This window comes from Oncorhynchus keta, chromosome 35 (assembly GCF_023373465.1).
Source record: "Oncorhynchus keta strain PuntledgeMale-10-30-2019 chromosome 35, Oket_V2, whole genome shotgun sequence".
NCBI classification, from domain to species: Eukaryota; Metazoa; Chordata; class Actinopteri; order Salmoniformes; family Salmonidae; genus Oncorhynchus; species Oncorhynchus keta.
The window spans coordinates 10294910-10309909 of NC_068455.1; the positions used below are offsets into that span (position 1 = coordinate 10294910).

Sequence of the window (15000 nt, forward strand, 5' to 3'; positions counted from 1 at the left end):
ATTTGTAACACTTTTAATTTAGACTGTATTTTGTAAAATACATTAACGTCAAATGTTGTTTTTGACATTTCATTTGAAATATTTTAATATTAATATGACTATGGTTCATCCCTCTACCTATGGAATAGTTTGGAATTACAGTCCATAGTCCATAGTCCATAGAGTATCCCCCAGTCTTTCTCTTTCTCAATCACTCTCTCTGGCTTATCTCCCTGGGAACAAGCTTTTGTAGAAAATGACATCTACTCATGGAATGAATCATTGTCCTACTGACCGTTGCCAAACCAGCTATTGTACTAACAACACCCAATCCAAAGTCTTCATCATTCTTTATTCATATTGTTTATTTTTTATTTTTTTTATTAATTAACAACCCCTCTGGTTCACTTTTTGTTTTCATTCCTCCCCCCCTTTTCCTCAAACCAATCAGGCATTGGTCACGCTATGGTAAACAAACTCCATTGTCTGGTATATATCATTCCTATTTTCCTTTGGGGTTTTCTGTGTTCTCCTTCCCCCCCCCCTTTATTCCCTCCCTTTCTTCTTCCCCCTCTTCCCTCACCTCTTTATTTCCCATCTTCCCTCCCCCTCTTTATTCCCTCCCTTTCTTCTTCCCCCTCTTCCCTCACCTCTTTATTTCCCATCTTCCCTCCCCCTCTTTATTCCCTCCCTTTCTTCTTCCCCCTCTTCCCTCCCCTCTTTATTTCCCATCTTCCCTCCCCCTCTTTATTCCCTCCCTTTCTTCTTCCCCCTCTTCCCTCCCCTCTTTATTTCCCATCTTCCCTCCCCCTCTTTATTCCCTCCCTTTCTTCTTCCCCCTCTTCCCTCCCCTCTTTATTTCCCATCTTCCCTCCCCCTCTTTATTCCCTCCCTTTCTTCTTCCCCCTCTTCCCTCCACCTCTTTATTTCCCATCTTCCCTCCCCCTCTTTATTCCCTCCCTTTCTTCCTCCCCCTCTTCCCTCCTCTTTATTTCCCATCTTCCCTCCCCCTCTTTATTCCTTCCCCTCTTCCCTCCCCCTCTTCCCTCCCCCTCTTTATTCCCTCCCTTTCTTCCTTCCCATCTTCCCTCCCCCTCTTTATTCCCTCCCTTTCTTCTTCCCCCTCTTCCCTCCCCTCTTTATTTCCCATCTTTCCTCCCCCTCTTTATTCCCTCCCTTTCTTCCCTCCCCTCTTCCCTCCCTTTCTTCCCTCCCATCTTTCCTCCCCCTCTTTATTCCCTCCCTTTCTTCCTTCCCCTCTTCCCTCCCATCTTCCCTCCCCCTCTTTATTCCCTCCCTTTATTCTTCCCCCTCTTCCCTCCCATCTTCCCTCCCCCTCTTTATTCCCTCCCTTTCTTCTTCCCCCTCTTCCCTCCCCTCTTTATTTCCTATCTTCCCTCCCCCTCTTTATTCCCTCCCTCCCTTTCTTCCTCCCCTCTTCTTTCCCCCTCTTTATTCCCTCCCTTTCTTCCTTCCCCTCTTCCCTCCCCCTCTTTATTCCCTCCCTTTCTTCCTTCCCCTCTTCCCTCCTCTCTTTATTCCCTCCCTTTCTTCCTTCCCCTCTTCCCTCCCCCTCTTTATTCCCTCCCTCTTCCCCCCCCTCTCTTTATTACCTCCCTTTCTTCCTTCCCATCTTCCCTCCCCCTCTTTAATCCCTCCCTCAATTTCTTTCTTCCCCTCTTCCCTCCCCCTCTTTATTCCCTCCCTTTCTTCCTTCCCCTCCTCCATCCCCCTCTTCATTCCCTCCCTTTCTTCCTTCCCCTCTTCCCTCCCCCTCTTTATTCCCCCCCTTTCTTCCTTCCCCTCTTCCCTCCCCCTCTTTATTTCCCCCCTTTCTTCCTTCCCCTCTTCCCTCCCCCTTCCTTCCCCTCTTCCCTCCCCCTCTTTATTTCCTATCTTCCCTCCCACTTTATTCCCTCCCTTCTTCCTTCCCCTCTTCCCTTCCCCTCTTTATTCCCTCCCTTTCTTCCTTCCCCTCTTCTCTCCCCCTCTTTATTCCTTCCTTTCTTCCTTCCCCTCTTCCCTCTCCGTCTTTATTACCTCCCTTTCTTCCTTCCCCTCTTCCCTCCCTCTCTTTATTCCCTTCCTTTCTTCCTTCCCCTCTTCCCTCCCCCTCTTTATTTCCCATCTTCCCTCCCTCCCTTTCTTCCTTCCCATCTTCCCTCCCCCTCTTTATTCCTCCTTTCTTCCTCCCCTCTTTATTTCCTATCTTCCTCCCCTCTTTTATTCTCTCCTTTCTTCCTTCCCCTCTTCCTTCTCCTCTTTCTTTTTTATGATTCTTCATTCTAGACACCATTCTCAAAAAATTGGAAATGTGTTTGGTATTTCTTGGCTTTCTTTATATTTGATTCCCTCCCCTGTCCCTCCCTCTCTTTTCATCTTCCTGTTTCTCACAATAGCTTCTCTCCTCCTTCCTTTCTGCTTTTCTACAACTTTTCTACAACTTCTTCCTCTCTTCCAAAGCCCTCCAGACCTAGTCTTTCTTTAGGGATATACTGTTTGACTAGAGCCTCCATGCATTTCCTATCTTCTTCCTCTCTTCCAAAGCCCTCCAGACCTAGTCTTTCTTTAGGGATATACTGTTTGACTAGAGCATCCATGCATTTCCTATCTTCTTCCTCTCTTCCAAAGCCCTCCAGACCTAGTCTTTCTTTAGGGATATACTGTTTGACTAGAGCCTCCATGCATTTCCTATCTTCTTCCTCTCTTCCAAAGCCCTCCAGACCTAGTCTTTCTTTAGGGATATACTGTTTGACTAGAGCCTCCATGCATTTCATATCTTCTTCCTCTCTTCCAAAGCCCTCCAGACCTAGTCTTTCTTTAGGGATATACTGTTTGACTAGAGCCTCCATGCATTTCATATCTTCTTCCTCTCTTCCAAAGCCCTCCAGACCTAGTCTTTCTTTAGGGATATACTGTTTGACTAGAGCCTCCATGCATTTCCTATCTTCTTCCTCTCTTCCAAAGCCCTCCAGACCTAGTCTTTCTTTAGGGATATACTGTTTGACTAGAGCCTCCATGCATTTCATATCTTCTTCCTCTCTTCCAAAGCCCTCCAGACCTAGTCTTTCTTTAGGGATATACTGTTTGACTAGAGCCTCCATGCATTTCATATCTTCTTCCTCTCTTCCAAAGCCCTCCAGACCTAGTCTTTCTTTAGGGATATACTGTTTGACTAGAGCCTCCATGCATTTCATATCTTCTTCCTCTCTTCCAAAGCCCTCCAGACCTAGTCTTTCTTTAGGGATATACTGTTTGACTAGAGCCTCCATGCATTTCATATCTTCTTCCTCTCTTCCAAAGCCCTCCAGACCTAGTCTTTCTTTAGGGATATACTGTTTGACTAGAGCCTCCATGCATTTCATATCTTCTTCCTCTCTTCCAAAGCCCTCCAGACCTAGTCTTTCTTTAGGGATATACTGTTTGACTAGAGCCTCCATGCATTTCCTATCTTCTTCCTCTCTTCCAAAGCCCTCCAGACCTAGTCTTTCTTTAGGGATATACTGTTTGACTAGAGCCTCCATGCATTTCCTATCTTCTTCCTCTCTTCCAAAGCCCTCCAGACCTAGTCTTTCTTTAGGGATATACTGTTTGACTAGAGCCTCCATGCATTTCCTATCTTCTTCCTCTCTTCCAAAGCCCTCCAGACCTAGTCTTTCTTTAGGGATATACTGTTTGACTAGAGCCTCCATGCATTTCATATCTTCTTCCTCTCTTCCAAAGCCCTCCAGACCTAGTCTTTCTTTAGGGATATACTGTTTGACTAGAGCCTCCATGCATTTCATATCTTCTTCCTCTCTTCCAAAGCCCTCCAGACCTAGTCTTTCTTTAGGGATATAATGTTTGACTAGAGCCTCCATGCATTTCCTATCTTCTTCCTCTCTTCCAAAGCCCTCCAGACCTAGTCTTTCTTTAGGGATATACTGTTTGACTAGAGCATCCATGCATTTCCTATCTTCTTCCTCTCTTCCAAAGCCCTCCAGACCTAGTCTTTCTTTAGGGATATAATGTTTGACTAGAGCATCCATGCATTTCATATCTTCTTCCTCTCTTCCAAAGCCCTCCAGACCTAGTCTTTCTTTAGGGATATACTGTTTGACTAGAGCATCCATGCATTTCATATCTTCTTCCTCTCTTCCAAAGCCCTCCAGACCTAGTCTTTCTTTAGGGATATACTGTTTGACTAGAGCCTCCATGCATTTCATATCTTCTTCCTCTCTTCCAAAGCCCTCCAGACCTAGTCTTTCTTTAGGGATATACTGTTTGACTAGAGCCTCCATGCATTTCATATCTTCTTCCTCTCTTCCAAAGCCCTCCAGACCTAGTCTTTCTTTAGGGATATACTGTTTGACTAGAGCCTCCATGCATTTCCTATCTTCTTCCTCTCTTCCAAAGCCCTCCAGACCTAGTCTTTCTTTAGGGATATACTGTTTGACTAGAGCCTCCATGCATTTCCTATCTTCTTCCTCTCTTCCAAAGCCCTCCAGACCTAGTCTTTCTTTAGGGATATACTGTTTGACTAGAGCCTCCATGCATTTCCTATCTTCTTCCTCTCTTCCAAAGCCCTCCAGACCTAGTCTTTCTTTAGGGATATACTGTTTGACTAGAGCCTCCATGCATTTCATATCTTCTTCCTCTCTTCCAAAGCCCTCCAGACCTAGTCTTTCTTTAGGGATATACTGTTTGACTAGAGCCTCCATGCATTTCATATCTTCTTCCTCTCTTCCAAAGCCCTCCAGACCTAGTCTTTCTTTAGGGATATACTGTTTGACTAGAGCCTCCATGCATTTCCTATCTTCTTCCTCTCTTCCAAAGCCCTCCAGACCTAGTCTTTCTTTAGGGATATACTGTTTGACTAGAGCATCCATGCATTTCCTATCTTCTTCCTCTCTTCCAAAGCCCTCCAGACCTAGTCTTTCTTTAGGGATATAATGTTTGACTAGAGCATCCATGCATTTCATATCTTCTTCCTCTCTTCCAAAGCCCTCCAGACCTAGTCTTTCTTTAGGGATATACTGTTTGACTAGAGCATCCATGCATTTCCTATCTTCTTCCTCTCTTCCAAAGCCCTCCAGACCTAGTCTTTCTTTAGGGATATAATGTTTGACTAGAGCCTCCATGCATTTCATATCTTCTTCCCCTCTTCCAAAGCCCTCCAGACCTAGTCTTTCTTTAGGGATATACTGTTTGACTAGAGCCTCCATGCATTTCCTATCTTCTTCCTCTCTTCCAAAGCCCTCCAGACCTAGTCTTTCTTTAGGGATATAATGTTTGACTAGAGCCTCCATGCATTTCCTATCTTCTTCCTCTCTTCCAAAGCCCTCCAGACCTAGTCTTTCTTTAGGGATATACTGTTTGACTAGAGCCTCCATGCATTTCCTATCTTCTTCCTCTCTTCCAAAGCCCTCCAGACCTAGTCTTTCTTTAGGGATATACTGTTTGACTAGAGCCTCCATGCATTTCCTATCTTCTTCCTCTCTTCCAAAGCCCTCCAGACCTAGTCTTTCTTTAGGGATATACTGTTTGACTAGAGCCTCCATGCATTTCATATCTTCTTCCTCTCTTCCAAAGCCCTCCAGACCTAGTCTTTCTTTAGGGATATACTGTTTGACTAGAGCCTCCATGCATTTCATATCTTCTTCCTCTCTTCCAAAGCCCTAGTCTTTCTTTAGGGATATACTGTTTGACTAGAGCATCCATGCATTTCATATCTTCTTCCTCTCTTCCAAAGCCCTCCAGACCTAGTCTTTCTTTAGGGATATACTGTTTGACTAGAGCATCCATGCATTTCATATCTTCTTCCTCTCTTCCAAAGCCCTCCAGACCTAGTCTTTCTTTAGGGATATACTGTTTGACTAGAGCCTCCATGCATTTCATATCTTCTTCCTCTCTTCCAAAGCCCTCCAGACCTAGTCTTTCTTTAGGGATATACTGTTTGACTAGAGCCTCCATGCATTTCATATCTTCTTCCTCTCTTCCAAAGCCCTCCAGACCTAGTCTTTCTTTAGGGATATACTGTTTGACTAGAGCCTCCATGCATTTCATATCTTCTTCCTCTCTTCCAAAGCCCTCCAGACCTAGTCTTTCTTTAGGGATATACTGTTTGACTAGAGCCTCCATGCATTTCCTATCTTCTTCCTCTCTTCCAAAGCCCTCCAGACCTAGTCTTTCTTTAGGGATATACTGTTTGACTAGAGCCTCCATGCATTTCATATCTTCTTCCTCTCTTCCAAAGCCCTCCAGACCTAGTCTTTCTTTAGGGATATAATGTTTGACTAGAGCCTCCATGCATTTCCTATCTTCTTCCTCTCTTCCAAAGCCCTCCAGACCTAGTCTTTCTTTAGGGATATAATGTTTGACTAAAGCCTCCATGCATTTCCTATCTTCTTCCTCTCTTCCAAAGCCCTCCAGACCTAGTCTTTCTTTAGGGATATACTGTTTGACTAAAGCCTCCATGCATTTCCTATTCTTTGACTGATGACTGTTGACCAAACTGCCAGCAGCTTTTCCACAACTACAACTACAACAAAATAGGAAAGGAAAACCCCAAACGTCACCAATGGGAGCTCTGACAGTTGTTTCCAGTAGTCAGTGGTGCATGACATGCCCAAACCTCTCCCCCTCTCCCTCCATTCTCACACCATTCTCATCCTTTGCTTTCCTGAAAACCTACCTAACACCCAACTCTCACCTGCCATTCAAGCTGTCATTTGCGTGCACTGCATGTTAGTGTGGTGATTGTGATGCTACACCTGCCTTGAACCCACCCCCCCCCCTCTCATAGCTTTTGGTGTGGTCTGAGTGTGTAGTGCTTGGCCTTTGGTATGTTCCATCCAGTTGACTTAGAGGGGTGGGCCTCACTTTGTGTTTGGACCCCCATTCACTCAACTTATTTTGTATTTAGACAGTATCTCACTGCAATATGGATATGATATTTAATACTCCTCGTGTGTGGAACTAGCCGCACATCTCTATACTTGTCAATGTCTCAAAAAACCACCTATCAGTTGAACTCAAACTAAAACAAGCACAATCAATTTGTCCTTGGTGTTGTTGGCATCTTACTAACCATTCAAACCTAAGCAAATTCCAAAATCCCCTAAGAAATCACATATTCTAATCTGCATTCAAATTTAAAGAAAATATACTGCTGATATATATTCTCTACCTGACCTTGTTGAACCCAAGAGTTGAAGTACGTGACATAATCAATGAGGAATCCAGTGACACGGTCCTGGTTTTGGGACTGGGCCACACACCTGAAGCCATTACTCTATAGAGAGAGCATAACCAAAACACAACTGAGACAATATCCAGACAAAAAAAAAACGAACAAACGTATTCCCTGGTACATAAGAGGAACCCAATTCCTAACCAACCCCAAGATGGTCATGAGTGGACTTTCTCCTTCCTGGTTCTTCCCGTTGTCTAGGTGACATTATCAGTTGACGGTATCCTGACGACCACGGGCTACACCCAGGAGGACTACACCATGCTGGGATCCGATGACTTCTTCTACGTGGGTGGAAGCCCCAGTACCGCCGACCTGCCTGGGTCTCCTGTCAGCAACAACTTCATGGGCTGCCTCAAAGAGGTGAGACTGCTGGCAGTATGTACCTTTTAGATTTGAAAAGGAAGAGGCTGTGAGTGAGTGAGACTGCTGGCAGTATGTATCTTTTAGATTTGAAAAGGAAGAGGCTGTGAGTGAGTGAGACTGCTGGCAGTATGTACCTTTTAGATTTGAAAAGGAAGAGGCTGTGAGTGAGTGAGACTGCTGGCAGTATGTACCTTTTAGATTTGAAAAGGAAGAGGCTGTGAGTGAGTGAGACTGCTGGCAGTATGTACCTTTTAGATTTGAAAAGGAAGAGGCTGTGAGTGAGTGAGACTGCTGGCAGTATGTACCTTTTAGATTTGAAAAGGAAGAGGCTGTGAGTGAGTGAGACTGCTGGCAGTATGTACCTTTTAGATTTGAAAAGGAAGAGGCTGTGAGTGAGTGAGACTGCTGGCAGTATGTACCTTTTAGATTTGAAAAGGAAGAGGCTGTGAGTGAGTGAGACTGCTGGCAGTATGTACCTTTTAGATTTGAAAAGGAAGAGGCTGTGAGTGAGTGAGACTGCTGGCAGTATGTACCTTTTAGATTTGAAAAGGAAGAGGCTGTGAGTGAGTGAGACTGCTGGCAGTATGTACCTTTAAAGATTTGAAAGAAAAAGTGCAAACACTCGCTCACCATTGCGAAAACATATTGCTGCTTAACGAAATTCTTTATTCAAAAGGATTTTGCTGGCGAGCAAGAGCTGCACCTTTTCCTTTTCAATGATTATCAAATTGTTTGGTTGCCCCTCGACTCAAGATGGTTGAGCCTTTTTCCATTTCTACATTTCCATTTGATTAATTTAGCAGAATCTCTTAGAAACCAGTGTTTCTAAAATGGTTGATCAGGACTATCTTGTCCAGCGGGACAAGGTAGTCCTGAACGTTTGGGAACTGATACTATGCTACACTGTGTGTTCGCTAAAAAGTTACTTGTAAAAAGAGAGCATTTTGCAATGTGGATTATGCTCTGTGGGTCTCATGAAATCAAGACTGAACTCAATAAATCCCATCTGGTTTTGAAGAAGGTCTGATCAAATTCACAGTGGTTATACCACCGACATCAAACTGTTGCAGGGGTATTTCATTTAGTTTTTCAATTGTTGGTAAATCATTTGTTTGCGGCTGAGGACGTCTAGCAGTGACTTGGTTGCAGAGGCTCGGGTGAAGAGATGGACTGGGATTGGTTGACTATGCAGATGGGTCAAATGTGACAAAAGGAAGCAAAGGGACTGATTAGATGCTGATGTAGCGTGGTTCGTTCTGCATTGTGTGCTTTTCAGTGCACAACAGCACACCATACAATACAAGTAAAATGATACAGAACATTATTCGGACAAAATAAAAGACATACCTGCACACGAAGAGACAACACACAATATGTTAGCCCTTGGCGCAGTCATAGCTCTCAGGCATCTGCGCAAGCACATGGACACTCACTCAAACACTGTCCCAAGTACTCACAAGTTACAATAGATACCCTAGTTAGCGAGCTTGGTGAAACTTGTTAACATAAACCTTTATATTATCCACATTGTAACACACTTATGGTTGCTTAACAGCACATTGTGTAACATTACCACGTTATTTTATTAAACCATTTCGGAGCCAAGGACAACCGAAGGTCAGGCAAAAGAGAACAATAAGGGGGTATGGAAATACAGATAACCCGCGATGGGCCAAACCAAAATATACAAAACTTTTACAATCACATGTACGTACAATATTGATATGAAAAAGTGTTTTTACACCAAAGAATAACATTAGCTATGCAGCTGTAATTAACTTCTTGCTTCGAGCCATCCCGGATCCGGAATCGTGACTGCAGCCTCAAGCCCATTACCATAACGCAACGTTAACTATTCATGAAAATCGCAAATGAAATTAAATCAATATGCTTGCTCTCAATCTTAGCCTTTTGTTAACAACACTGTCATCTCAGATTTTCAAAATATGCTTCTCAACCATAGCAAAACAAGCATTTGTGTAACAGTATTGATAGCTAGCGTAGCATTTAGCATAGCATTTAGCGTTAGCATTCAGCAGGCAACATTTTCACAAAAAACAGAAAAGCATTCAAATAAAATAATTTACCTTTGAAGAACTTCTGATGTTTTCAATGAGGAGACTCTCAGTTAGATAGCAAATGTTCAGTTTTTCCTGAAAGATTATTTGTTTAGGACAAATCGCTCCGTTTTCTGCGTCACGTTTAGCTACGAAAATAACCTGTATCCAGGATTGTGTAAATCTATCCGCAAGCTCATTAGCATAACGCAACGTTAACTATTCATGAAAATCGCAAATGAAATGAAATACATCTATTTGCTCTCAAGCTTAGCCTTTTGTAAACAACACTGTCATCTCAGATTTTCAAAATATGCTTTTGAACCATAGCAAAACAAGCATTTGTGTAACACTATTGATAGCCTAGCATAGTATTATGCCTGACATTCAGCAGGCAACATTTTCACAAAAAACAGAAAAGCATTCAAATAAAATCATTTACCTTTGATGAACTTCAGATGTTTTCAATGAGGAGACTCTCAGTTAAATAGCAAATGTTCAGTTTTTACAAAAATATTATTTGTGTTGACAAATCGCTCCGTTTTCTTCACGTTTGGGTAAGAAAAAAAAAGAAAAGAAATTTAGTCATTAAAACGCGAACTTTTTTCCAAATTAACTCCATAATATCGACAGAAACAAGGCAAACAATGTTTAGAATCAATCCTCAAGGTGTTTTTCACATATCTATCGATGATAAATCCTTCGTGGCAGTTGACTTTCTCTTCTGAAGAAATGTAACGCGCATGGACCTAGAGATTACGCAATAATTTCGACACAGGACACCGGGCGGACACCTGGTAAATGTAGTCTCTTATGGTCAATCTTCCAATGATATGCCTACAAATACGTCACAATGCTGCAGACACCTTGGAGAAATGACAGAAAGGGCAGGCTCATTCCTGGCGCATTCACAGCCATATAAGGAGACATTGGAACACAGCGCCTTCAGAATCTGGGGCATTTCCTGTATGAAACTTCATCTTGGTTTCGCCTGTAGCATTAGTTCTGGGGCACTCACAGATAATATCTTTGCAGTTTTGGAAACGTCAGAGTTTTTTCTTTCCAAAGCTGTCAATTCCATGCATAGTCGAGCATCTTTTCGTGACAAAATATCTTGTTTAAAATGGGAACGTTTTTTATCCAAAAATTAAAAGAGCGCACCCTATCTCGAAGAAGTTAAATTAAAAACACACTGAATTATTATTATTATTATCAAATAATTAACATCCTCTCTTGACTTGGCCTATTTGAATTGGTCCTTGTGTGCAACTTGGGGAACAACATCACACTGCTACACTGACATTCAGCCCCTTTTAAACAGCGCCACCATTGCCCTCTGAGCAAACACACACACACAGAAACACACACACACAGAAACACACACACAGAAACACACACACACAGAAACACACACACAGAAACACACACACACACAGAAACACATACACAGAAACACACACACACAGAAACACACACATAGAAACACAGACACACAGAAACACACACGCACAGAAACACAAACACACACAGAAACACACACACAGAAACACACGCACAGAAACACACACACAGAAACACACGCACAGAAACACACACGCACAGAAACACACACACACACAGAAACACACACAGAAACACACACACAGAAACACACACACAGAAACACACACACAGAAACACACACGCAGAAACACACACACACACACACACACAGAAACACACACACAGAAACACACACACACAGAAACACACACACAGAAACACACACACACACAGAAACACATACACACACACACACAGAAACATACACATAGAAACACACACACACACAAACACACACACAAACACACACACAGAAACACACACACACACACAGAAACACACACACAGAAACACACACACACAGAAACACACACACACAGAAACACACACACACAGAAACACACACACACAGAAACACACACACACACTCACAGAAACACACACACATAAACACACACACAGAAGCACACACACAGAAACACACACAAAGAAACACACACACACACAGAAGCACACACACAGAAACACACACACAGAAAAACACACACAGAAACACACACACAGAAAACACACACACAGAAACACACACAAAGAAACACACACACAGAAACACACACAGAAACACACACACACAGAAACACACACACACAGAAACACACACACAGAAACACACACACACAGAAACACACACACACAGAAACACACACACAGAAACACACACACACAGAAACACACACACACAGAAACACACACACAGAAACACACACACACAGAAACACACACACAAACACACACACAGAAACACACACACAGAAACACACACACAGAAACACACACACACAGAAACACACACACACAGAAACACACACAGAAACACACACACACAGAAACACACACACAGAAACACACACACAGAAACACACACACAGAAACACACACACACAGAAACACACACACACAGAAACACACACACACAGAAACACACACACAGAAACACACACACAGAAACACACACACACAGAAACACACACACACACAGAAACACACACACACAGAAACACACACACAGACAAATGTGTACACACACACACACACACACACACACACACACACACACACACACACACACACACACACACACACACACACACACACACACACACACACAGAAACACACACACACAGAAACACACACACACAGAAACACACACACACAGAAACACACACACACAGAAACACACACACAGAAACACACACACAGAAACACACACACACAGAAACACACACACAGAAACACACACACACAGAAACACACACACAGAAACACACACACAGAAACACACACATTAACACACACACAGAAACACACACACACAGAAACACACACACACAGAAACACACACACAGAAACACACACACAGAAACACACACACAGAATCACACACACACAGAAACACACACACAGAAACACACACACACATAAACACACACACACACAGAAACACACACACACAGAAACACACACACACAGAAACACACACACAGAAACACACACACACAGAAACACACACACAGAAACACACACACACAGACACACACACACACAGAAACACACACACACAGAAACACACACACAGAAACACACACACAGAAACACACACACAGAAACACACACACAGAAACACACATACAGACAAATGTGTACACACACACACACACACTTTACACACACACACACACACACACACACACACACACACACACACTGTAACACTGGCCTTTACACACACACACACACACACACACACACACACACACACACACACACACACACAGAGAAACACATACACACAGAAACACACACACAGAAACACACACACAGAAACACACACACAGAAGCACACACACACACATACACTGGGCCTCTACCTCTACCTACATTATAATGACCCAGTCACTACTGTAACACTGGCCCTTTACCCCTACCTACATTATACTGACCCAGTCACTACTGTAACACTGGCCCTTTACCCCTACCTACATTATACTGACCCAATCACTACTGTAACACTGGGCCTTTACCCCTACCTACATTATACTGACCCAGTCACTACTGTAACACTGGGCCTCTACCCCTACCTACATTATACTGACCCAATCACTACTGTTACACTGGGCCTCTACCCCTACCTACATTATACTGACCCAGTCACTACTGTTACACTGGGCCTCTACCCCTACCTACATTATACTGACCCAATCACTACTGTTACACTGGGCCTCTACCCCTACCTACATTATACTGACCCAGTCACTACTGTAACACTGGGCCTCTACCCCTACCTACATTATACTGACCCAATCACTACTGTAACACTGGGCCTCTACCCCTACCTACATTATACTGACCCAGTCACTACTGTTACACTGGGCCTCTACCCCTACCTACATTATACTGACCCAATCACTACTGTTACACTGGGCCTTTACCCCTACCTACATTATACTGACCCAGTCACTACTGTTACACTGGGCCTCTACCCCTACCTACATTATACTGACCCAGTCACTACTGTAACACTGGGCCTTTACCCCTACCTACATTATACTGACCCAATCACTACTGTAACACTGGGCCTTTACCCCTACCTACATTATACTGACCCAATCACTACTGTAACACTGGGCCTTTACCCCTACCTACATTATACTGACCCAATCACTACTGTTACACTGGGCCTTTACCCCTACCTACATTATACTGACCCAATCACTACTGTAACACTGGGCCTTTACCCCTACCTACATTATACTGACCCAGTCACTACTGTAACACTGGGCCTCTACCCCTACCTACATTATACTGACCCAGTCACTACTGTTACACTGGGCCTCTACCCCTACCTACATTATACTGACCCAATCACTACTGTAACACTGGGCCTTTACCCCTACCTACATTATACTGACCCAATCACTACTGTTACACTGGGCCTTTACCCCTACCTACATTATACTGACCCAGTCACTACTGTTACACTGGGCCTCTACCCCTACCTACATTATACTGACCCAATCACTACTGTAACACTGGGCCTTTACCCCTACCTACATTATACTGACCCAATCACTACTGTAACACTGGGCCTTTACCCCTACCTACATTATACTGACCCAATCACTACTGTAACACTGGGCCTTTACCCCTACCTACATTATACTGACCCAATCACTACTGTTACATTGGGCCTTTACCCTACCTACATTATACTGACCCAATCACTACTGTAACACTGGGCCTTTACCCCTACCTACATTATACTGACCCAGTCACTACTGTAACACTGGGCCTCTACCCCTACCTACATTATACTGACCCAGTCACTACTGTTACACTGGGCCTTTACCCCTACCTACATTATACTGACCCAATCACTACTGTAACACTGGGCCTTTACCCCTACCTACATTATACTGACCCAGTCACTACTGTTACACTGGGCCTCTACCCCTACCTACATTATACTGACCCAGTCACTACTGTTACACTGGCCCTTAACCCCTACCTACATTATACTGACCCAGTCACTACTGTTACACTGGGCCTCTACCCCTACCTACATTATACTGACCCAGTCACTACTGTTACACTGGGCCTCTACCCCTACCTACATTATACTGACCCAGTCACTACTGTTACACTGGGCCTCTACCCCTACCTACATTATACTGACCCAGTCACTACTGTTACACTGGGCCTTTACCCCTACCTCCATTATACTGACCCAATCACTACTCTAACAGAGGGCCTCTACCCCTACCTAC

At 43.6% G+C, this 15000-nt stretch overlaps 1 protein-coding gene across 3 annotated transcripts in view; it reads left to right on the top strand.

Moving 5' to 3' along the window:
- The window catches only part of LOC118368043 (neurexin-3a-like), a 727496-nt gene that overhangs the window by 172463 nt on the left and 540033 nt on the right, over positions 1-15000 (top strand). For all 3 annotated transcript variants that reach the window (XM_052496442.1, XM_052496443.1, XM_052496444.1), the window contains exon 4: positions 7412-7573. In XM_052496442.1, coding sequence (XP_052352402.1) covers positions 7412-7573 — 162 coding nt within the window. The remainder of the gene's footprint in view (positions 1-7411; positions 7574-15000) is intronic.